Source organism: Vipera berus, assembly GCF_964194415.1.
Source record: "Vipera berus genome assembly, chromosome: 5".
Lineage (NCBI taxonomy): Eukaryota > Metazoa > Chordata > Lepidosauria > Squamata > Viperidae > Vipera > Vipera berus.
Window position 1 is genome coordinate 70848190 of NC_138207.1, and position 26825 is coordinate 70875014.

The following is a 26825-nucleotide window of genomic DNA, read 5'->3' on the forward strand; positions in this document are numbered from 1 at the left end:
TTCCGCCCTGGGTACATTAGAATTAATCAGAATTTATTTATGCCTTGAGATTCTGTACGGGTTGAGATTAGTACCCATTTTACATATCAATTAGGCCTCCTGAGGCAAAAATACTGTCGTAAGTATGGTGCATTTTAACGGTGTTTATGGAATGCCAGCTCTGCTTATTCTTCATATTAAATTGAGACAGCCTTGTGGGAGCTTTTTACTGTAATAATATTTAAAACAGCCATTGATTACCTACATAAATAGAAAGTGTTGCTTCCAGGGAGTGGATTCAAATAATTAAGCTTAATAATGCATGAGCAAGGTGAGATTGAATTCAGATTAGATGATATAACAAGCCTGATTCTTCAACTGGGATTCAATTTGTTTGAAACATTGTGTTTATAACACTCAATACATGATTGAATGAATGTACAGTTTGATGGCAGTTGCAGGGATTGCTTACATAACTCTGGAACTTGTTTGGGGCTGCTTATCCACCATCCAGACTATCCTGCATTGCAACCTTTCATCAATTTTTCTCTTCCGTCCACGACCAGGGAGATTCGCTACAGTGCCATGGGTTGCAAACCTCTTGATAATGTTGCGCACTATGGACAAAGGCAAATCTACATCTCTGGAGATGGACTTGTAACCTTGAGATTGTTGATATTTGTCCACAATTTTGGTTCTCAAGTCCTCAGACAGTTCTCTTCTCCTCTTTCTGTTGTCCATGCTTAGTGTGGCACACACAGACACACAATGCAAAGACTAAGTGAACTTCTCTCCTTTTTATCTGCTTCCAGGTGTGATTTTTATATTGTCCACACCTGTTACTTGCCCCAGGTGAGTTTAAAGGAGCATCACATTCTTGAATCAATCTTGTTTATCCACAATTTTGAAAGGGTGCCAATAATTTTGTCCAGCCCATTTTTGGAGTTTTGTTTGACATTATGTCCAATTTGCTTTTCCCCTCCCTTTTTTGTTGTGTTCCAATACACACAAAGGGAATAAACCTGTATATATCAAAACATGTGTTCCTGCAATACTTTTCTGTGAGAAATACTTGATTTTCTGGAAAAATTTCTGGGGTGCCAACAATTTCGGCCATGACTGTATATCATATTCAACTCTTAGTGACTGCTCACTTTCTCCATTATGATCTTTCCCTAGCCTGGTCCTTCAGCTCTTCCAATGATGCACCCATTGTTTTTGTAACTTAGTCTATCCATTTTGCTGTTGGTTGACCTCTTCTTTTTACCAATAAAAACCACATGGATATTTTACATATTTGTAAGTCCTTGACTTATACCTGTAATTGAGCTCAGAATTGCAGTCATAAGTTGTATTGGTCATTAAGTGGGCTACTATGTGACCATGCCCAATTTTATGGCTTTTTGTTTTGCAGCATTGTTAAGCAAACTTCGCTGTCATTAACAAAATTGTCTGCAGTGTACGTTTTTTTGCATTGCAAGTAAATCCAGTGTTTTGGCAAATAAATGTAAGTTGTGGTCACATGATTGCAGGATGCTGCAAACTGTCATAAATACCAGCTGGTTGCTGAACTCATAAAATGCGATCATTGTGATGGGGGCTTGGTCTACCAGAACTTCATATCCAGGTCATAGGCAGTCCCAGGGAGATCTGCCATAACTTTGAACATTTGCTAAGCGACTGATCATAAGACAAAGACTACCAGTATTGATATTGAAAGATGTGCACTAGTTTTCAATTGCTTTCCAGGATCAGTTAAAAATGTTAGCTTTAAATTTTAAATCTTTGAACAATATACTACTTGTATGTTTATTCAGTATCAAGGGCTAAGGGACAGGCCATTTTAGAAGCACCTCTCTCATAGAAACTTAAATCTTAGCCACACAAAGATGAATCTCTTTTTGTCCAGTGTCATCTTGAAGTGTGGTATGGTTTTTCTCTGACACATCTCAGTTAGTCACCCAACCAATCTTACAGTAAGGCAGGAGTGCTGTGGAAGGCACTTTGAAAGGAAGGAAGAAAATAAATTTCTTTCAGTGCATTTAGAATTACTTTTATCTTTTTTATTGTCCTTGTGATTTGTGAAGATCAGTTGGAACTATCAATGATATCTTGAGTTCTTCAGAAGAAATAACAGGCTGCAAGCATATCCGCGAGAGATATTTTCTCAATTCTGTAGCAGACATTGTGGATTTTTGTAGGAACAAAGAGGGCTAAAAAAATCTTCAGCTTAGATTATAATTACCTTGTAATAAAGGCATCCATGAAGGTAGAGCTGAATGACAATCTGGAATTGCAAAATTGTGATTCAACCCTCCCCCTTTCATATGTATGTTGTGAACACATAGACACATGCATACAGGACAGGATTTACACCAAGATTAATGTTTTGTCATATGATGAAGCCCAGAATGCATGGAAATTTGATTCTGAGTAATAACTTTTATGCCACTATTGAACATTATCTACTTCCCTTAAATTCCCCGTGGATTTTTACAGTTCAGAGGTAATCCTATATGTTATTTGTATCACCTTACTCAAATGGATGCCCTCCGGAAATGCTAGGATATTATTCTTAAAAACCTATTTGGGAATTTATTGGTTAGAGTAACCATCCTACTGTCATAGAAGCTTAAAAATGCTTCTCTTTTTACAGTGTTTTGGTCTGTTTCATAAGCAGTTCTTACTACACAGGGACCGGTAAGTATTTAAAAGCTATTCATTAAAGAAAGAATATGTACCTCAAAATGGCAGCCCTACATGTCTCTAAAAAGGACGTTAAGTTTTATTGAGGAACAAAACAGTGAAAATGTCAGTGGAAATACTGTAGCAGTTGAAGGAGAAAATAGCAATAATTGGGGAAATATCATTCAATAGAGAAGTAGCCCTTAAAAGTAATAAACAGCACTGAACAAATACAATAAAAACACAAAAACATTCACAAAGCATTCAGTGGGGGGAAGTTTCAGTCAATGGAAAATGGCAATGAAGGGGAAAGGAGCAGTCATTGGGAAAAGCATTCAGTTCCCATTCAGTGTGGAAATAGCATTTAAGGAGTACTGAGGGAACAGCAAATGGTCCTCGGGGACTAGGAGTAGCGCAACGTGTGTAGTGAACAGCATGAATAGAGCAGATTTTAAGAGAGCATGCCCCAGGTGGAAGCCCCTTTCTTTTCCTTAGAAAAAGAGACAAGAGTTTCAGAGAATGTCTGCAGTCTGTGTGTAACATGTAGATGAGGGAACAATGGTAGAGAAAGGACAAGGAGAAAGGGAAGGGGAAGATGGGCTGGGATATCTTTTCATTGCACTATTTTTGAAGATTGCTGGTAGATGAAGTTGTAGGATTAGGATTTATGAAATTTATATGCTGCCCTTCTCCCTAAGGACTCAGGGCGGCTCACAACAATAAAAATTAAGAGAGATAAAATACAGAAATTAAAAAAAGAAGTTCATGGAAGCAGGGAAAGGAAGATACCATTAATTCCTTACCAGTATTCCTTTGGCTTGGTCAGTTTAACTAAAACCATGGTTCTCCTGAAGTTGGGGTTTTGAGATACTGTTCTTTGGACCTTTGTCAGGACTCTTGAATAGACAAAACTGAGTGGCTATCCCATGGTATGGAAACAAGTCAGCAGGGGCTGTTCGAGGATCAAACAGTCTCAGGAGGCAACATATTCACAACCTATGGTTGTGGTATGCAGTACGCCACTGAAGATGTTACCTAGCCTGGTAATGAAAGGTTCGGAAACCAATCCACAAACTCAAATAACGAACTTTCACCCTCACTTGAAACTGTACTCCAGTTTAGTGGAGGATCTGACCTGTTCCATAATCATGCTGGCTGGACTTATCCAGTCCATTTAGAACAGGAGTGTCAAACTGCCGGCCCACGGGCCGGATGCATCATGCCGAAACTGCGCCTACCCCATTGCTGGCAATAGGAAAAAAGTTGCGATAAGTCACAACATGTCACGTGCCCTATGTTGGTTATTCAGAGGGATTTCTCAGGTCAACTCCTTGCCCAGGGACAAAACGCTTTTAAAAAGCTTTATAGTAATGATTGTATTGTATTTTTACTCTTCTCTTCCACCTAATATGACTGGAAATTACAACATTTGTAAATAATCAAATTTTAGTGAGATTCCCTGCATTTTATCTATCATCTTTGATGTTCAATCTGGGCAAAAAGAAAGGTGTGTGTGTGTGTGTGTGTGTGTGTTGGAATTAAGGTAAGAAGTTTCATCATAAGCACTGTGGCCTAATGTCTCTTCTCCCGTTCCTGCCACCATCTTTTCTGTTGACTGCTATATTGTGAAGGCTTCTTCCTATGTATAAACTTAAAGGAGTATAGTTTTGTAGAGATGAGAGTCTCCAGGACAAGTGGGAAAGTTGGTTTTTATTCAAATTATTTATTCAAATGAAGACTTCACTACAAATGTTATATTCCAGTTGGAATTACCTAAATGTATAGATCCTAGTATGTATAAAATTCTATTGAATATAACACACTTGATGAAGAGAGCTGCAGCTCACAAAAGCTTATATTCCCTTTTAATAAAATTTGTCAGTCAGCAAAGGTGCTCGTAATATTTTGTTGCTATGTTTTGCTAATACGGCTTTTCACTTACAATGACTAGTGGCCTAAATTTTTAGTACCACATAGTTATTATAGCTGCTGCAAGTATTAGTTATTTTTTGGTTTAGTTTTAAAAGAAAGTAGTTTTAGTGGCTATTTGCAGTGTATTAAGGATACACTGGTGCTGGAGAAGACTCCTGCGAGTCCCTTGGACTGCAAGGCGATCAAACCGGTCAGTCCTAGAGGAGATCAATCCTGACTGCTCTTTAGAAGGCCAGATCCTGAAGCTAAAACTCAAATACTTTGGCCACCTAATGAGAAGGAAGGACTCACTGGAGAAGAGCCTAATGCTGGGAAAGATCGAGGGCAATAGAAGAAAGGGACGACAGAGAATGAGGTGGCTGGATGGAGTCACTGAAGCAGTAGGCGTGAGCTTAAATGGACTCCAGAAGATGGTAGAGGACAGGAAGGCCTGGAGGAACGTTGTCCATAGGGTCGCGATGGGTCAGACACGACTTCGCAGCTAACAACAACAACAAAGGATTTCTTTTGTTAGCTATTGAAACTTGATGAAGTGATACTCTTGTGTATAGATGTACTCTTCAAAAATGCCCACAAGCTTCAATTGAAGTAAAAGGCCTTTTAGAAGGTGGGAAAGGAGCAGGAACTTATACATGCACAATTGGTTTCTTCTCTAGACTGAAGGGATATTTATTGTTACAATCTTTTCAAGTAAATAATTTATACTTATTTCTAAGCCTAAGGTTACCAAAGTATTATACATTTATATACCGAGATTTTTATGGATCATCTTGCTTGCTCCCTTATTGACAAGGATGCTTCTTATCACTCTTTTGGTTATAGTTTCAGGTTGGCTTTTAAACTAGCTTCTTGGAAATCCAGCACTTTGGTCAAGCTTTTCTCTGTTGACTTCTGTCTGTTCCAAATAGAATCTTAAGTTATTTCTATAAAGTTAGTCTACTTTACAGGATTTTCTTTCCAGTTCTGCTTGCTTCTGTTGGATCCTCAGTTACAAATCCTTCCTTCACTCAGGAATCCTCTCTTCATCTACTTTCCTCCAGTGGCTCCAGTCTTTACTTCTTGATACACAAAGCACAAACATATCAATTTCTGATATATTTGATATTCTTTCCCAAAAGGAAGCTTGCATGCTCACCTGTTATCTTAATGAAGCAAAACATTTCTCAGCATCTAAGCATAGAAGACAAAATCCTAATTTTGGGAACAAATTACAATTCTGTGTCCATCAGGGCAACTCACTTTGCCACAGTGCCATAGCTGGACTCTTCACTGGTATATAACATCTGGATCATATTACACTTGCATTATAAAATCTTCATTGGTTACCAAGAATTCAACTGTTGCTCAAGGTTTTGACATTAACCTTTAAAGCTCTCATAAAGCATAGGCCTATAGAAGCAATTGCTTATCTCAGTATGAAGCTGGGCAATGGACATTATCTTCAAAACAGACCTTCTTAAAGATGCCCATACTTTGGGAGGTTAATCTGTTAAACGTACATAAGGGACCATACCATGCATTGGAATTCCAATGCTATGGAATTAAGACCTGGACTTACAATAATTTCTGTTTTTATTACTTTTTAATTATTGATACTTTATTTTATACTGGTATTGCAATGAAATGTGTGGGTGATCTTGAGGAACAAGAGGGAGAGATGCTGTCTAGGAAACAATCAGACAAGAGAAGGAACTCCAAAGGACTAAACCAGGGGTGCTTGTACCCCTTGGGTGTGCGAGACGATATTCCAGGAGGCGAAAAAAATTGAGTTAAAAATTATCGTGTATATGCATAATACGTTGCTGTTATTTCAAACTTTTGTAAGGGGTGCGAGAATATATTAGAAGCGTTCTAGGGATGCGGGATATAGAAAAAGTTGGGAGCTGCTGTGTTACAGAAAGAAACTGAGGATGGACTTGCTATAATTGTGATCAGATGGTTAAAAGTGGTGGTGGGAAGTTTGTGCCTTTAGGCTTGTAAGATTCTGTTAATGTAGTCCTACAGTAAACTATATTTAGCTAGTCTAGTTGGGTTTCCTGTCTAGTTTACCTAGGAAGGCTGATATTTATCCATCCTAAGTGGATAAAGGATGGATCTGTCACAACACTATCATTTCAATGGAAGTTTAGGGATGCTTCAAAAAAGCTGGGTACCATTAAGTGAAGCTCAGTTCCTGGTAACTGCATACTATTTTCCCCAGTCTTAGCAATATCTAATAGCTCTTTCCAAACCAGTGTGTAATTTCTTCAGTCCCATCCATGAATCATATTCTATCCTTTAATGGAACTTTCTGTCAATCTTGCCAGGCAAAATAGTCATCACTTACCTTCTTGCATCACATATCCCAAAAAAGATTTTGTTTGCCAATTCTTATGGAAACTGTTTATTAATTGGTCAAGGTGAATTTTAAAGGATATTTCTGATTTGCTCTTACTCAATCTAGGATTTTCAACTATTCATATCAATGGAAAGACCATTACTTCATCTGTACTGATATCTGTCTTAATTTTCATCCTTCATTCTTTGATTCTAAGTTTGTCACAGCCTTCCTCTATGTAATTATTTCTTTTTACTTCTCCAACACGTTGCTTATCTTTAATTATTCTTGATTGAGAAAACAAAACTGTACTACCCTCATTTCTTTGCAGTCAGCTAAGTATGTTGATTCACATTGTCTTTGCTTAAAATTTAACTAGTTCAAAAATGGTTAATATTTTTGCATTAATTCTGAATTCTGTCATCTTTATATTCAACTATTAAAGTGGTGGTGTCTGCATAACTCAGATTATTCATGTTTCTGCCTTCACTCCTGATTTCAGATGTTGCCTCTTCCAGTCCTCCCATTTTCGTTTATCTATCTATCTATCTGTCTGTCTGTCATGATTCCGACAGACAGAGACAAATAAAGCAGAACTCCGAGGCTTGCAAGTTCCTCAAAAAAAAAACATGTTTATTGATACAAAGTATCGGCACATCAAAAGTGAAACCAAGTCTGAACAGACAAGTAACAATCCCCAATACAAAGTTAAGAAATCCCTCCCCTAAAGCTATGCAAGCTACTATGTTCCCCAGTACATCTTTTTGGTGGGTTTTTCACGAAATGCCCAACCTGTAGTCCCGGGAGCAGTCGATGACCTTGGTTCCCATGGGAGAAAATCTGTTTATTCTAGCGATGCACCTGGTAAAACCTGCTCCTTCCGTGCTATGTGTCAACCGTAAATGAGTAGGGAAAAATGCTGCAGCCATGCTCATTTTTAAAGTTGACATGTATCTCTATATCTCTGTCTCTAAATCTATATATTTACCAAAAAGATCTGCAGCCCGCAAAATAGTCCTCTGTCTTCAATGGAAAGAACATTTTGCATAATATTCCATTTATAGTCATGTTGTTGTTGTTGTTGTTGTTGTTGTTAGCTGCGAAGTCGTGTCCGACCCATCGCGACCCTATGAACAACATTCCTCCAGGCCTTCCTGTCCTCTACCATCTTCTGGAGTCCATTCAAGCTCACGCCTACTGCTTCAGTGACTCCATCCAGCCACTTATTCTCTGTCGTCCCCTTCTTCTATTGCCCTCGATCTTTCCCAGCATTAGGCTCTTCTCCAGTGAGTCCTTCCTTCTCATTAGGTGGCCAAAGTATTTGAGTTTTAGCTTCAGGATCTGGCCTTCTAAAGAGCAGTCAGGATTGATCTCCTCTAGGACTGACCGGTAGAGGACAGGAAGGCCTGGAGGAATGTTGTCCATAGGGTCGCGATGGGTCGGACACGACTTCGCAGCTAACAACAACAAGGACTGACCGGTTTGATCGCCTTGCAGTCCAAGGGACTCGCAGGAGTCTTCTCCAGCACCACAGTTCAAAGGCCTCAATTCTTTGGCGCTCAGCCTTTCTTATGGTCCAACTTTCACTGCCATACATTGCAACTGGGAAGACCATAGCCTTGACTATACGCACTTTTGTTGACAGGGTGATGTCTCTGCTTTTTAGTGTGCTGTCTAGATTTGCCATGGCTTTCCTCCCCAAGAGCAAGCGTCTTTTAATTTCTTGGCTACAGTCCCCATCTGCAGTGATCTTGGAGCCCAGGAAAATAAAATCTGTCACTACCTCCATTTCTTCCCCATCTATTTGCCAGGAATTGAGAGGGCCAGATGCCATGATCTTGGTTTTCTTAATGTTAAGTTTCAACCCAAGTTTTGCACTCTCCTTCTTCACCTGCAACAAGAGGCTCTTTAGTTCTTCTTCACTTTATTTATAGGCATACATGCACCAATTGTATGATTTCTGGATGGATCAGTAAAACATTGTCAGAAGTTTAGTATCCTGTCCATAAAGACTTCACGTTTACCTGTGGTTCCCTACTGTAGAGTCTTGGTTGCTTAAGACATAGGTAACATGCGTTTAATACTGCAGTTGCATATTTGGGGGGGCAAAAATAGATTACAGTAGTTGCATATGTTGCATTGTTTTATGCTAAACATGCATATTTTAAATACACTACTAATGATCCCAAATAATATCAAACCAGAAATATCTTTCATTTTTTAAAAATGATTGTTTTCCCCTTCAGGAATTTATCAGGAAACATTTTTTCAAGTCTGGTGAATGGACTTTTCTCTGAGCTTCTCACTTTGAAAGCCTTGTAAGTATGTCTTTGTTATGTAACGTTTGCACAAATATTAGTATTGCCAGTGTTATTCTGAAAATAATATGTGTGCTCTCCTAAATCTTGAAATAATTTCATACCTCTAAAATATTAAGGCAGCTGAATAGTATTACAGTAATATTTTATGAATGTTTATTATTTGAACTTGCCTTTAAAAAATATTAAAGCGTCATGGTTAATTTGCCTTAAATTTTATAAAAGTCTGAGTGGAAACAAAAACATACAAATTAATTCATTATAGTGTTTGCATAAAATATATTAGATGCTCATTATAATTGTGATTATATTAAATGTACCTATTACATTAAAATATTTATATTTTTCTCCTTGTTAGGATTTTATTAAACAATAAAAAAGAGTGATGAAAAATTAATTAGAGCATACAGGCCAAATAGTATTTTTATAATTGCAAGTTCCTGGAAGCTAATACTTTTATTTTTGCTTAGAAATGGATTTATTAGATTTTTTTTTATCCTGCCTTTATTATTTCATAAGTAACTCAAGGTGGTGAACATACCTAGTACTGTTTCCTCCTCTTATTATCCCCATAGCAACCCTGTGAAGTGGGTTGGGCTGATAGAGAGGGATTAGACCTTAAAGGCTAGACATCATGGCCAGGTGAACTTTAAAGGGTGTGCCCAGTTTTCTCCAGCCAAACTGGTAATTTCAAATTCCCAAAAGCAAAACATATTTCTAAGAATTCTGAAGCAAATCTGCAGGCTGAATCTTTAATGATGTAGGACAGGGGTGTCAAACTGCTGGGCTGCGGGCTGGACGCATCATCCGGAAGCCACACCTACCCCATTGCTGGCAATGGCAAAACCGTCCCAATACGTTGCGTGACGTCACATGATGTCGCGAGTTTGACATGTCTGATGTAGGAGATGACTAGGCTGAACCTGAGAGAGGTATCAAATGCATCATCAGTCATGAGTCCCTGCGTGCCTGCAAGAGATATAAGTCCAGGCCACCTTGATTTTCTTTCTTACCTCCCGCTCATTTCTTTTGATTGCTAGTTGGTCAGATTCTTGTAGAGAGCCTAAGCTTGTTATAAATCTTTATATTCATTTGAACTGCCTGAATATTCTGATTTTCCCAGCGCTTAACATTTGACTTGCAGTAATTATATATTGTTAGAGAAGTGTGGGTTGTCCCACTAGCTACCTTTCAAACATACCTTTCAGTCAGCTGTGTTGGCTGGAAATTTCCATATTTGTCAGTCAATACAGAAAAGATTATCACTGAGATTATGACAGTTGAAGTTCTACATATCCGATAAAAGGATTTTCCTGCAGTATGCTGATCCTTCAGTAGAAACTGCACATTTGGTGACATAAACGTCTGCTGCAAACTGGATATGAGATATTCATACACATCATTTGTCATACACCCCATTTGTGAAATCATAGGTTCATTAAACATGATGTATAAAGCATTATTCCTCATTGATAAGTGAAAGTAATGTCATTTAGAATAATCAAGTTAATGATTCCAAGTATTCATTTTATTCTGAATAGCTAAATGCATTCTGTTGATCAAGCATAAAGTGTAATAGTGTATCCATCAGCAGTTGAAACCTGCACACTGAATAGTAAATCACCATCTTACTGTCTAACACTACAACCCAAAATCTAAATAACCATCAGTGTGACTAGATGGCAGCACTGTTTGTATAGGAAAGCAGAAGCACAACATGTCTTGGGAAATTAACGATAACCAGAAATATATCAAGTGAGCAGGCCTTTTCCCATTTGCACATATCATAAGCATTCAAAGTGCAAACTATGCATATTGCTGGGAGAAATGTGTGTAATGTAACCTTGAGGGAACATAAAGTTACCCAAATGAAAAATACCACATTAACCAAAAGGAAAATGATTGTGAATGTAAAATGATTTTCTTTACCCCAAGGAAAATTACACAGAAAATAAATCTCTGCAATTCTTACCAGAAAATGTAAGATGACCCTTCTTCCATTTCATAGGTGATCATTAAGGAGAAAAGGAACATTTTTGTTAAATAAATACAGTGTGTACAGTAGATGAAGGTGAAGGAGTCAGTGCAGATTTTATTCTGGTAGTCGTTGCCGACTATCGTGGCGATGCTCATCTCATTTCAAGAGCATTGAGCCAGTGCTGTCTGAAGACATTGCCGTGGTCATGTGGCCAGCATGACATCATGGAATGCTACTGTATTATCATTTCACTGGTGTGATACCTATTTATCTATTCTCATTTGCATGCTTTCAAACTGCTAGGTTGGCAGGAGTTGGGGCAAGGATGGGAGCTCACCTCTTCGTGTGGTGCTCAGGCTTCACCTCTTTCTGTGGTGCTCAGACCTCAAACCAACTGACATGTCCAGAGTCTTACCCTCTGAACGATCACACCATATACAGTATATATGTGTACAGTATGTATATGTATAGACACACACCCACACACCTACATACATAGCATATACATTTATACACATTTGAATGTGGATGATCCATATGATTTATTTTATGCTGTAACTATTGAAAGTGTGGACACTGTTTCAGCCCCTCCCCCACTAGCAGTTAATCTGAGAGCAAGGCAGTTGCAAGTTCTATATCTTGGTTGATATAATCAATTTGATATATGGTGTTTTGTTTTAAAAAGGAAATGTTTGGGATTTGTTTTCAGACATTTCTACACTGATTCCCTCATTTGTGATTGTAATCTCAAATGGATCTTATACTGGGCTACAAATTCCTCAGTGCGGATATCAGAGGAAACAGTATGTGCTTTTCCAAGGAGTTTACAAGGAACATCATTTCGCAATCTGAAAGAAAATCAGTTGATATGTGGTGAGTTATAGTTTTGTTTTTCAGCATCATAAATTGAAACAAAAATGTACTGAAAAAAAATGCTTCAGAAAGAAGAAATGAAGAGATCTATGAAAAAGCTGTTGGTAAATACTCTTATACAGACGCACACATACTTTTATATCCATGCAGAAAAACATGAACCTATAAACATCATCCATATATTTGTAAAATATTGTAATATATAAACTTTCATGCATGTGTCCAGTGAAGAGATCACAGAGATAAGTAATTTTTTTTAAAGAAAGGTTTGGGATCATAAAAACTAATTGGATGGGAAAGAGGTAAAATGAAATGATATATTTGAATACCTTGATATGTAATTCAAGTATAATCTGTTTCATTATTGTAAAGCCTAAAAGTGATATTTAAAGTATTTAAATATCTAGAATACTTAAATATCTATCTGGAGATATATGACATACAAACAAAATTAGTTTTAAGAAAGAATGAAAGTGATGCTCTAGTCTTTTGTATGATCTTGATGTCTTGATTTATGCTGGTCTATGACCATAATAAAGATTTGATTTGATGTCTTGGTAGATTCCAAATAATGGGGGTACAATATAGCCAAAAAGTCTTATATATCCTTCACATACCTGAATTAGTATAAATCCATTTTCATGTAAAATAATTGCAATTGTAATTGCAAGTCCTTACCCTGCAAATTAATGGCTTATCTTTGGAATCTGTACTAGTTGAACATTTTTTGAGTATTTGCCGTATAGTAAACAAAATGCTTATATTGCATTAATAGAGATGGATTTTAGTCTCACAGGATATCAAACTCATGTATTAGTAAAATGAGAATAGGGATGGAAATTAATGCCTTATCTTTTAAAGATACCGTGTAATGATTTTATATATATACATATACATATACATATACATATACATATACATATACATACATACATACATACATACATACATACATACATACATACATACATACATACATACATACATACATACATATATATATATATATATATATATATATATATATATATATATATATATATATATATATATATATATATATATTTGCAAGAAAAAGTATGTGAACCCTTTGGGATTACGTGGAGTTTTGCATGAATTGGCCATAAAATGCGCTCTAAACGTCATGTAAGTCACAACAATAGAAAAACACAGTCTGCTTAAAATAATACTACACAAACATTAGCTGTTGTCATGTTTTAATTGAACATAAGATGGAAACATTCACAGTGCAGGGTGGAAAAAGTATGTGAACCTTTGGACTTAATAACTGGTTGACCCTCCTTTGGCAGCAATAACCTCAACCAAACGTTTCCTGTAGTTGCAGATCAGACCTGCACAACGATCTGGAGTAATTTTGGACCACTCCTCTTCACAAAACTGTTTCAGTGTAGCAATATTCTTGGGATGTCTGGTGTGAATCGCTCTCTTAAGGTCATGCCACAGCATTTCAATCGGGCTGAGGTCAGGACTCTGACTGGGCCACTCCAGAAGGCGTATTCTGTTCTGTTGAAGCAATTGTTTTGTTGAATTACTTGTATGCTTTGGGTCATTGTCCTGTTGCATCACCCATCCTCTGCGGAGCTTCACTTGGCGGACAGATGGTCGTACGTTTTCCTGCAAAATGTCCTGATAAACTCTGGAATTCATTTTCCCATCAATGACAACAATCCGTCCAGGCCCTGAGGCAGCAAAGCAGCCCCAAACCATGATGCTCCCTCTGCCATGTTTTACAGTGGGGATGAGGTTTTGATGTTGGTGTGCTGTGCCTTTTTTTCTCCACACATAGTGTTGTGTGTTTTTCCCAAACAACTCAATTTTGGTTTCATCTGTCCACAGTATATTTTGCCAGTAGTGCTGTGGAACATCCAGGTGCTCTTTTGCAAACTTCAAACGTGCTGCAATATTTTTTTTGGACAGCAATGGCTTCCTCCATGGTGTCCTCCCATGTACTCCATTCTTGTTTAATGTTTTCCTTATTGTAGATGTGTCAACAAAAATGTTAGCATGTGCCAGAGATTTCTGTAGGTCTTTAGCTGACACTCTAGGATTCTTCTTTACCTCATTAAGCATTATGCACTGTGCTCTTGCAGTCATTTTTACAGGACGACCACGCCTAGGGAGAGTAGCAACAGTGCTAAACTTTCTCCATTTGTAGACAGTCTGTCTTACCGTGGACACATGAACATCAAGGCTTTTGGAGATACTTTTTTAACCCTTTCCAGCTTCATGCAAGTCAACAATCCTTGATCGTAGGTCTTCTGAGAGCTCTTTTCTGCAAGGCATAGTTCACATCAGACAGTGCTTCTTGAGACCAGTAAACCCAAAACAGGTGTGTGTTTTTAAAGGGCAGGACGGCTGTCAGCAACACATCCAATATCATCACACTGATTGGAGTCAAGGTTGGCTCACTCCTGGCTCCAATTAGCTCTTGGAGAAGTCATTAGGCTAGGGGTTCACATACTTTTTCCACCCTGCACTGTGAATGTTTCCATCTTATGTTCAATTAAAACATGACAACAGCTAATGTTTGTGTAGTATTATTTTAAGCAGACTGTGTTTTTCTATTGTTGTGACTTACATGACGTTTAGAGCGCATTTTATGGCCAATTCATGCAAAACTCCACGTAATCCCAAAGGGTTCACATACTTTTTCTTGCAACTATATATACTGCGATTTTACTCTAATTCTGTTAATATTTTTCAAATTTCTAATGGTATCTGCAAGTTTCAAGACGGCAAAGACATCATTTCATTTTTTCATTCACCTGGTATTGAAGGGTTTCAGTGCCAGCTCTCAGTCTGGTATTTGGGAACTGAGGGTGAAGCCCTTCTATTCCAGGTGCCTGAGAAAAAAGTGCAAAGTAGTGGAACTGCAAAGAAAGAAAGAAAGTTAGGATACACATAGGAAACTCAGAGAGAAAAAGTCCTGTTTCTGCTTGGTTTCAAACCAGCAACATTTAACTTACAAGACCAGAGTTACAATAACTGCGCCTATGGCAGCAATCAGGATGAAGAAGAGGTCATAAAGTTATGTAGACCAGTGATAAGCACTGGCTCAGTTGAAGGCATTTTCCTTCCTCTATGGATAATAAACTGCTAGGATTAGCCTGTAAAACAGTAAAGGGCTTCAGCCTAAACAGACAAAAATCCTTGGAAGGAAAGGCTGCACAGTGCTGTCCCATTCTGGTAACGGGGGCAATATAGGGAGGTCCTATGACTATGCTCTGCTTGACCTATAGAGAAAAAAAAATAAAGGGCAAAGAGGAGAGTCAATTGCAGGGGAATATATAATATTTTCCTACAATTTCAAGGACAAATACTTAGAACAAGCAAAAGTCTTTATTAGAGATAAAATGTTTGGCAACCTGAGGTGCGGATCAAACAACGTAGGAAAACAGGCTTTTTAATCCTCCCAAAAGCCTTTAGTGGAAATTTAAACGTATGTTGATTTTCAGTTTTCATCATTGCTGAAAAGGATCTTTAGATGACGTCAGACAATTTTTTGGGGGGGTGGGGGGTGGGAAGCTACACATGTAAAGATTTCTCTCATTAGTCAAATTTCTTCTGGTGGAGAATGACTTTCTGTATCCTAGCAAGTTGTTGGTGTTATCTAGAAAGAATGTTATGTGAGATTTATTTCCTCCCATTCAATTTTTTCTGCTGGTACATATTTTTTGCAGTGGTTCATTTCTCATGGCAAAGCTAAGAAAGTTCACAATAAATGGCTGAGGCTGTACAAAAGGGAAAGCCTAGAAGATGATGAATCAACCTGATACGTAGCTAATAATTTTCTGGCGGAGATATTTCATTTTCCACAATGAGACAATGATTAGTTTAATAACAATATAGTACTCTTACATAATCATAATAATAGACATGTTATCCTTCCCTGCATCTAAACTCTAATGAAGTGGGCGGCCATAATAAATTTAATGAATTAAATTAAATTGACCTGCTTTAACTATTGCCTATCAGGGATGGAGGCAGTCAACAAACCCTCTCCCAAAATAAAAACCATGTATCATCTCTTTTTAATGCCAATAAGAGATAATTTGTCGATCATCAAGGTAAAAATACTATAGGGAGTGCCAAAGCATTATCATGCCAGTTCTAATTCAGTATCATCTTGATCAGAAGTCACTCTTGAATTTATTTTTTTTAATAAAATATTCTTCACCCTTATCCTTTACCTTCCAATTAAAGGAGTTAATGATTCATAGTGCATTTTATTCACAGTATAAAAGCAAATTTATTTCACAGAATGTATTCACATGTAAACATATGACATGGTTATTCGATTTTTATGAATTCTATTTTTTTTTCATCTATTGCATTTAGATTATTTGGTACCTAGAAAACTAGTTTGTTCCTTTAAAGTCAGACATTTAACTTATGCTTAAAGCATATGTTTGGCATGATAAACATCAAATACCCTCTTTGTAGACATTTTAAGACTGAATGTTGAAGATATAGCAAGATAGACTCAAGGTTCAGAAGGATCTTGACAGACTTGAACAATGGGGCCCTATCCAACAATATGCAATTGAGTGGAGAGAACAGTAAGGTTTGAAACAATTGCAAGAAAATGGTATAAGTCTGCTCAAGGAGGGGGTTGGAGTATAAGACTTGAAAGTTCTCTATCAATGCTGTTATTCTGTTATGTTCTTTCTTGTTTGCACTAAAGCAAGTAATAATATTAAATCAGAGACCTTTTTTGCTGTTATCTTGTTACTAAAAATGGAAATGAGTAGAGATGTATAGCCATATCTGGCTCAAAATCTGATAACACAGAACAAACATGCCCTAACAACATCTTTTTTTTCTGTTCTGGCCTCATGACACTGCTTTCATCCTGTCTCTAGCCTACGAGTGAAACATGATTCAGCTGTCCTAAGCTGTATTAATTTTACGTTTTTCCCTTTTATCCCAACATTGCCCAAGTTCAGCCTTAGGGTGGGTAAAATCTGTCACTTTTGAAGCCTTTGGTGACTGCAGTATAGAGTAGGAATCGGGAATGGGAAAACGCATTTCACATCAGTCACTTTTCTGCTAATGTAAGAATAAGTGGATAGTGTTAAAGTTCAGCAGTGGGGGAAGGTCATAAGAACTATTTAACCATATATTTACATAACACTTTCTGGTACAAAAGGAACATTGCCATCATCATATTTGTCTTTATCGCTGCTGTTTAACAATGTCTTATCAGCCAAGGAGCTACCCACCAAATATACTTAGAAGCACCATAAGTATGGGTCTCAATTGTGAATTGGTTTTTATTTAGGATCAATAGAACCATCTGTTTGTTTGAGAATCTAAAACTTACTCCATACAAAAACAAAATCCTTGTGTGCTGCATGTGTGATAATTCAGACTTGATACTCAGTATTTCTCTTTTTATCAAAACAAGAAGAAAAGAAAAGAAATGAAAAGGAAGAAAAGGAAATACTCATACCGGTATTAAAATTACATATTTTACATACATATTAAAATTAGGCAGTTCACTTTTCATTGCCAACGATGGAGGTTATTTTAAGCTTGATTGCAATGTGTGTATGTGTGACATAGATTTGTGATTTGGGGGATTACACTGTTGGAGAAGGGAGATTTAGCTTTATTTTAGGCAGCAGAGCCTTCTTCTGTATGACTTGTTAAATCTTTTACTAATAACAACTGAGACTATTTTAAAATCTTGTGGAATGAGCAAGAAAGCCTCCCTAGGCTGGAAAGTTAATGATTAAAAACAAGAACATTTCCCATATTGGTAGGCATATGCCATGGCCCCTTCTGGTTGCATTCGCAAGGAGGAGAGGAGACGAGATGAGGAGAACAGACCCAGTATAGTTCTGCAATTGAAAAATCAGATCTGAATGGGACCAGAAGTTTATTTATTTAAAATCTGCTAGTCCAACATCTGATACTGACACCACAGTCCTCAAGATGATGAGAATTGTATTGCCTCTGAGTGATACAAATAAAATGGCACAAAGCCACAAGGTTTCAGGGATATGTTTCTTGGGAGTAAAAGCTCATTGTAAACTGGATGTTCTCTTCAAAGTTCATAAGCACTGGCTGAGTTTGGGTGGAATCCTTCCTTCTTTGACATAAAAGTAGAATGCAGTTTAGTGCTGTAAACAACATTGTTTATAGTTATAGCCTGTATCTATGTGCTTAGATTGATGCCCTGGCTTGCTCACCAGAATTTCTGAAATTTCCTCTGACTCTTGTTTAAGTTGCAGACTTCTTCCTTTGAATTTAATGGTATTTCCACTGTTAATCTGACCCTTGAACTGGACATTGATTATCCTCGCTGTCTGGGGGGGGGGTTGGTTTATTTTTTTGATGATCTTAATTTGTTAGATTTCTATCATTGTATCCCTCTCCTTGATAGGACTGAATGGGAAATATGGTTTCTGGGATATGGTTCAGGACCTGGGAAAAGTATATCAAGGGCTCTGGAATACAAGCAAGGCTTGTGCGTGAGATGGATAGATTAATTAGACTTGAGCTGATTTGGTCTGTGAATTGGAGGTATCCTGTAACTTAATATTTATGTTATTTATATTAACATATGTAATAGTTTAGGCTGCTCATAAAGTTTGCAAAAAGCTCTGGCTGTGCTTTTAAAGAATATTATGACATCATACCGGTAGAATAGAAATTAGAATAGAATAGAATAGAATAGAATAGAATAGAATAGAATAGAATAGAATAGAATAGAATAGAATAGAATAGAATAGAATAGAATAGAATAGAATAGAATAGAATACTTTATTTGGCCAAGTATAATTAGACACACAAGAAATTTGTCTCTGGTGCAGAAGGTCTCAATGTACGTGCAAAGCAACAGAGTAATAATAATCATAATATAATATCAATAAGAGCAGGTAGTAGAGAAGATGAAAAGGACAATAATACTACATCTGTACAACATGGGTAAATATATTTACATAAAACAATACTGTGGGGATTGGGTGTTCAGCAGAGTGATGGCACAAGGGAAAAATTCTGTCCCTGTGTCTAGATGTTTTGGCATGCAATGCTCTATAGCGGCATCCTGAGGGGAGGAATTGAAACAGAGTATGTCCAGGATGTGAGTGGTCTGTAGCTATTTTCTCAGCTCTCCTTCTGACTCACACAATATACAGGTCTTCAGTGGAAGGCAAGCTGGTTGCAATTGTTTCTTCTGCACTTCTAGCTATCTGTTGGAGTCTGTACCTGCCCTGTGTGGTTGCTCTACCAAACCAGACAGTTACCGAAATACAGATGACAGACTCAATAATTCCTCTGCAGACTTGTATCAACAGCTCCTGGGGCAGTCTGAACTTCTTAAGTTGACACAGGAAGAACATTCTTTGTTGTGCTTTTTTTTTTAGTGATGGTTCTAATGTTAGGTGTCCATTTCAAATCGTGGGAGATTATAGAACTCAGAAACTTGAAGTCTTCTACATTTCTAAAAACTTTTATTTAATATTATTTTATTTACTTCTGCCAGTGATTTCTTACATTATCTTCAGATCTTTGGCAAGGCGTATAAGATGATTCTGTTCATAAATATTCTGGTTTATCATTACTAATTTAAGCCTAGCTGTGTTTTTTGAATAATTGGTAGAACCATCTTACACTTAGATAACATCAGAATGACAGCTGCAACCAATGGATGTTCAGCCCTAGAGGGAAAAAACGCAGATGCAAGTTTTCATAAAATAACAGAAACACAAGACCATTCCAATATTCTTGGAAACTCACTAATGCCCTCCAATGAGAGTGTATGCCAGGGACAATGCAGCCAAACCTGCATTGTAATGTAAAATAAACATGTTACAAAACAGTCCCATCCTACCAGTCCTAGGAATTCAATTGAATTTTAGTTCCCCAGACATCCCTACAGGCAAGGGTTCAAATCCCCTTGTGATCCTCACAACTGCTACTTTGGAAAACAGCTCTAAAAAAAAGGAAATGACAGAAGAACAGCCCAGAAAAAATACAACATCACAGTAGTATTACTCTGTGGACAGGAAGCATGCAGTGAACAGAACAGAAACAAGAATATTCATCAAAGAGAATGGGGCTTATGCCATACCAGTCAGCCACAGTTAACAGATTTAAAACTGAAATATTCTCTCTCTCTCTCTCTCTCTCTCTCTCTCTCTCTCTCTCTCTCTCTCTCTCTCTCTCTCTCTCTCTCTCTCTCTGCGTGTGTGTACTAGAACAGCAAAAATTCACAAACAATGCTTTGAATTGACAATGCTTCTGTCAAAGCACATTTATGAATCAGCAGATTGAAGCAGGTGGGTGCAAAACACTTCAGAGACTCATTGGCTTTTCTGTTTATTTTTATGTTTTTGATAGATAATATTCAGTACTATGTCTTCACCTAAAATATCTGATTTTAAATGCTGATGTGGGAAGGAGAGGCTACTTTATATATGATGACCTTTCTCATGAGTAACTCTCCAATGCATTTCATCACCTTAGTGAATTTTGCCACGGAGATGGAAAATCAACAATGTTTTTTGGGTTTATTTATTTGTTTTATCAAATTTAGAGGCTGCCCTTCTCATTCTCAGAGTAACGCTTATGTATAATTAAAAACAGAAAAACCACATAAAAACATTATCTCTTTATAAAAGGAGGCAGTTAAAACAAGGATAGAATAAATCAATAGTTACAAAGGCAGGGGGAGGAGCTTAAAGGCACTGACCAAGCCCAAGGCTGTGTGCTTCTCTGCTGGCCCCATGTGAGTCAGCACAGCCAGGTCTTCAAACTCTTTTGAAAGGCCAGGAGAGTGGGAGACCACCTCACCTTTAAAAAGGTAAAGGTAAAGGTTCCCCCGCACATGCGTGCTAGTCGTTTCCGACTCTAGGGGCCGGTGCTCATCTCCGTTTCAAAGCCGAAGAGCCAGCGCTTGTCCGAGGACGTCTCCGTGGTCATGTGGCCGGCATGACTAGACGCCAAAGGCGCACGGAACGCTGTTACCTTCCCACCGTAGTGGTCCCTATTTTTCTACTTGCATTTTTACGTGCTTTCGAACTGCTAGGTGGGCAGAAGCTGGGACTAGTAACAGGCGCTCACTCTGCTACGCGGCACTCGGGATTCGACCCGCCAAACTGCCGACCTTCTGATCGACAAGCTCAGCGTCTTAACCCACTGAGCCACCGATGATATTCCAAAAAGTTGGAAGTGAGGGCAGAGAAGGCCCTCTTCCTGGATCCTGTTAGTCAAAATTCTTTAACTGACTGGGTCCATAACAATATATGATTGATATGCTTGAGATTGTCAGTGTCCCCCCCCCCCAGGAACTGCTTAGCTTTGCCAACTATGCCAACTTTCCTGCACCCTGCCTAAAACCCAGAGATGGGGAAGAACAGGCTGGAAAAAAAATTCCAGGCATTTGTGCTGCCTTTCTCTTCTCCTACTTAAACCTACTCCACAGCTGTAGCATGGCAGAATTGTTATAAAAGATGCAACCTTGAAACAGGTGGGGAGAGGAGATAATCTATGGAATGAGAAACAAGGGCTATATCAACATTTTCAAAACCATTGGATTAGACAAGTGCTACTTAAAATTTGGAATAAAATTAGAAAACAAAATTACATTAAAGTACCAGTCTGGTTGTCCATCCTTGAAGCGATAGTTTACCGAAATTTGTTTAATTTGGAAAACAGCACTACATACAAAGATATTACGAATGAAGTGGGAGAATTGAAATCTAGACAGGAATTAGAACAACAAGGGATAAAATTGGAATGGTGGGCTTACCTACAGATACAAACACGATATGGGAAAGATAAGAAAGAGTGGGGGATAAATATTCAAGAAACTGCATTGGATAAAATTTTATTGGGGCCAGATGAGAAACAAATAAGGAAATTGTATAGTTTGCTATTGGGGTATAAAATGATTGAGGAACAAGTTAAAGAACCAATGCTGATATGGGCTAAAAATTTGGGACAAGGCATTGATCTTGATATATGGCAAACTCTCTGGGATAGAAATAAAAAGATAACGCTGGCCTCAGCTTATAAAGAAAATTTATATAAAATGTTTTACCGGTGGCATCTCCACCCAGCACGATTAGCCAAAATGTACAAGACAATATCCCCAAGCTGTTGGAAATGCTCCAAAGAATTAGGTACTTATTTTCATGTTTGGTGGTCCTGTAATAAGATGCAAAAGTATTGGCAAAGGATATGGATATGGTTAGAAGAAATATCAGGACGGAGAGTAGATTATAGACCAGAACTTTTCCTACTAGGCATAACAACAGAGAAGCATACCAAAGAAGAGTTATATATAATGATACACATCATCACAGCAGCGAGAATGACGTTCACCCAGAAATGGAAAAATAGTGAAATACCGGACGAGAGTGAAGTGATAAATAAAATTTGGGCGTGCGCAGAAATGGGCAAGTTAACTTTGGAAATTAAAAACAAAGATCAGTCAGATTACTACAAAATTTGGAATAAGTTTTACCTATGGTGGGAACAGAAAGGAAGGTCTCAATAGAAATATACAGGATGCTGATTTCACATATTACTAGAATAAGGTGGTTGATATTGTATAACTGTATGTAAATGATATGTACATAAAGTGTATATATGTATATAAAACACAAAAATGATGTAAGACAAGAAGGAATGTCAGACCGTTAACACCTTGTCCAAAGTTTTAAATAATTAAATAATAAAATTTGCAATTTTAAAAAAAGAGAGAAAGAAACAGGTGGCGGGAGGAGATAATCTGGGTTTCGAAAATGGAGCAACAGCAGCAAGCAGAAAGCAGCCAAATAAAACAAATTTTCTTAGCAGGGACTGAAGGGTTCAGAGCAGGCACAGCAAAGCCAAACCAAGCACAACGTTGGGAAGGTGCCAGTGCTTTATCTGCTGCACATTAATAAGTAAGAAAAACAGTAGAAGAAATCCCAGAGAGAGAGAGAGGATTTAAAGACAGACCAGGGTCTTTAAGAGTTGAAATACTGTGGTATACTAATAATAGTATAGTATAGTAGCAAAATTAATAGTATATCTGTGGTAGAAATGGTACAATATACAGTACAAATAATATAATACAAATAATAGGATATGGTAGAATATAGTCTAGAGAACATTGTAAAGTATAAATAGTAATAGAAATAGAGTATGGTATAATAGAATAGACACAGAAAGAACTTGCACCTAGGTTTGCATGTTTTATGTTTGTATCTTGGATACTTTTTCAAAATAATTTTCCCAACTCTTAAGAGGGAAAATCTAGAGCAGACATGTCAAACACAAGGCCCGGGGGCCGGATCCGGCCCGCGAAGTGGTTTCATGTGGCCCGCAAAGCCATTCTGGAAACAGTGAGGGAATGGCCCCCACTGCCTTGGCCCTGGCCCAGAGACCCTCCTTCTGCCAGAGACCCTCAGATCTGTCCCACTCCTGCCCAGGACCCATAGGCACCCTTGATGCGAACGATGTAGAGCTGGCCACGCCCACCCAGTAGGCCATACGCACTCTAGCCACGCCCACCCTGGCCATGCCCACCCGGCCCCCTGAGGGCAACCACAATGCTGATGCGGCCCTCAATGAAATTGAGTTTGACACCCCTGATCTAGAGTCTCATGCTTTTGATGGATCTCTTGAGCTTGAGTCAATAAAATTGGGTATAGTTTAAAAAGAGGAGACTGGATATTCACCTGATTCTCCTGCTTAATCGTGGCTGGACTAGAAGATCTCCAAGGTCCCTTCCAGCTCTATTCTATTCTAAACTATGACTATAGGTTCCTTCCCAGAAGAGGCTAAGCTGTGCCAATGTATTTTACCTTGCCTGGTGCTCTACTGAAGTCAGCAGTGGGGATATTTTCAGGAGAGGTCAAGCTTCCTTACACCCACAAAACCCAGTGATCAGAAACACTAAAACACCCCAGCCTATAAAGCCTGGCAGTTTGATAAACTAGTCATCAATAGGCACATAAACAATATCTACACACTGTGCAAAAGAGCCAGTCAAGTCAAAAAGTAAACAAAAAAGACCAAAACATCACCCCATCCTCAGGGTACCGTCGGCTAGACAATGTCGGCTGGCGAACCCCAGGGGAAGGGCCTTCTCTGTGGGAGCGCCAGTCCTATGGAATCAGCTCCCCCCTGAGCTTCGGATGGCCCCAGATCTCCAGTCCTTTTGCCGCGGCCTCAAAACACTCCTTTTCCACCTGGCTGACCTGGACTGACAGGCATTTTAATTATGTTTACAATTTTTAATTTATTTATAATTTTTAATTTTAATTTATTGCACAGATGACTTTAATTTTAATTTTATCTTAATTTCTGTACTTATTATAAGTTATTGTTGTTAGCCGCCCTGAGTCCTTCGGGAGATAGGGCGGGATATAAGTCCCATAAATAAATAAATAAACAAACAAACAAACAAATAAATAAATAAATAAATAAATAAATAAATAAATAAATAAATAAATAAATAAATAATCCATAACCAATTCCCAGATAAGCATAGATTAACACAGAGATTAATATCAGACCAACCAATGAACTACCAAACAAGCTAACAGTGAACAGCCAAACCAAAGAATCTGCAAGATGATCCCCACCAACGCTGACAGGATGAGCCACTAAAATATAAATTGAGAGCAAATCCCACTTATTAGCACTGATGATGTTACCTAGTTTGGGTAATGAAACCTCTGCAAGCTCAGAGAGCACTAAGGACCCCTCATTTGTTTTATATTTTTTGCTGTTCACCATCCAGAACCACTTCTTGTAAGATGTGCAGCTATATAAATTTAACAGAGAAGCTGACAAATAAATAATGTACTTGATATGCTGACTTTCATGTTCCTCTGTTCTAGCTGTTATTCCAAAAGCAGCTAGTATATTACACTGATTGACATACTGGACTGTATAGGGATGAAGAAAAAGAGTAATTGGCTTATATTACCTCTTCTCATCTTTCTCCAGGTCTTATTGTTTCTCAGCAAGAACTATTGACTGATCTTATTTTTGTGGTAAATGTGACACTTAGTCAACCTACAGGTAGTCCTTGACTTGTGACCACAATTGAGTCCAAAATTTATGTTGCTAAGCAAGATAGTTGTTAAGTGAATCACTGCAGTTAAATTGTTAATACAGTTGTTAAGTGAATCTGGCTTCCCCACCTCAGGACACTGCAATTGTCATGCCAGTTGCCAAGCATCTGAATGTTGATTGTGTCCCTGGGGATGCTGCAATGGTCATGTGAAAAATAGTTGCAAGTCACCTTTGTCAGTGCCATTGTAACTTTGGTCACTAAACAAATGGTTTAAGTCACTGACTACCTGTAAAGTACCATTTGGTTGGGCTTGAACTGGATTAGTTGTTTAGTCAATGAGAAAAACAGACATATTGTCAGATCTGTCCAATTCAGGACTTCTTGACAGGATTTTTTTTTTCAAGAGAATGTCAGTAGTATGCTGTTTAAGAACGACTCTGCCAAATTCTTTGTAACTCCTGATTTAGGCCCTGCACTTTTTTGGCTGTTGTGTATGAGACTGAATGGAAGGGATGCTAAATAGAAAAATAAAATAAAATGATTATTTATATAAAAATAGAACTGCTGTGGTAATAATAGTTCTAATAGTAATGTTTTTATGAATGCAAACCGGATAATCTAATATTTAGGGAACAAAGTTACCTATATTATTCCATTTATATTTAATATGCCTGATGCATGTAGCTCTGGATAAACTAGATTCACAAAAAGAATGTGATTTGAAAGCAGCAGAAGCATTGGAAAGAACTATGAGCTATACAGACTTAGAACTAACTGAGTTGATTGCATAGGCCTCCCTGAAATTCAAGCCTGCATTCTTTTACAACAGCAGAAACCTGACTGAGTGGAGAAGTGAATGACTCCTGGTTGACCACCTCCCCAATGCCTGAGGGGCCTGCCAGACAGTCCCAGCTCCAACTCTTCCTCTTTCTCGGAGCTGGCCTCTGAGGGGGCCATGACAGGAAGACAGACCGATTTTGTAGATTGCATTTACTATATTTTACCAGACAATTGATAAGAGATGGTATTAAGAAACAAACATGGATATTTAATCTAGGACAAATTAACGTTAACTCTTGGGACAATTTGATGCCATGGTAAATTTTTTACGAATTAATTACAATAACAGTTTGCTAACAGAAGGTTTTGAAACTTTATTCTTGCCTTTTTTATTGTTCTTCTTGTTAACTATTTTGTCATTAATACAGTATATAAATGACAAGTTAATTATTTTCAGATAGATTTAGTAGTTTAAAAATTTGGGACGCCTCTTTCGCAAATGGTGGGAAACTAGTATTATAGTAATATATTCAACTAGGGGGGATAATATATGTATATGTGTTAGGACAGAGTTCCCCAACCTTTTGAGATTGGCGGCCCGGAAAGGGGAAGAAGGGATGGTTTTATGGTGTGTGTGTGTATGTGAATGCATGCGTGTGTTTGTGCATGCACAGGAACACTCATTGCTCATGTGTGGGGCCATGAATTCTCGCACACGGGCCATGTGCACCTGCGATGCTTGCAGCGACACTTTCAGCAGCCACTCATGGGCCCCGGTGGCCAATAGGCCATGGACCTGTAGTGGGCTGCGGCACACAGGTTGGGGATCCCTGTGTTAAGTTTTTTTAAATGCACTTTTAGAATGTCTTGTTTCTTTTGTTTTTTCTTGTTGTTTTTTTTAAAAAATCTTTATGGAAT

The 26825-nt window shown here is 37.9% G+C and overlaps 1 protein-coding gene across 1 annotated transcript in view; it reads left to right on the top strand.

Annotated features, from left to right (window-relative positions):
- The window catches only part of ADGRA1 (adhesion G protein-coupled receptor A1), a gene marked incomplete at both ends in the record, with an annotated part of 483384 nt that overhangs the window by 178468 nt on the left and 278091 nt on the right, over positions 1 to 26825 (top strand). Inside the window, 2 exons of the mRNA XM_081329555.1 lie at positions 9160 to 9231; positions 11919 to 12082. Coding sequence (XP_081185681.1) covers positions 9160 to 9231; positions 11919 to 12082 — 236 coding nt within the window. The remainder of the gene's footprint in view (positions 1 to 9159; positions 9232 to 11918; positions 12083 to 26825) is intronic.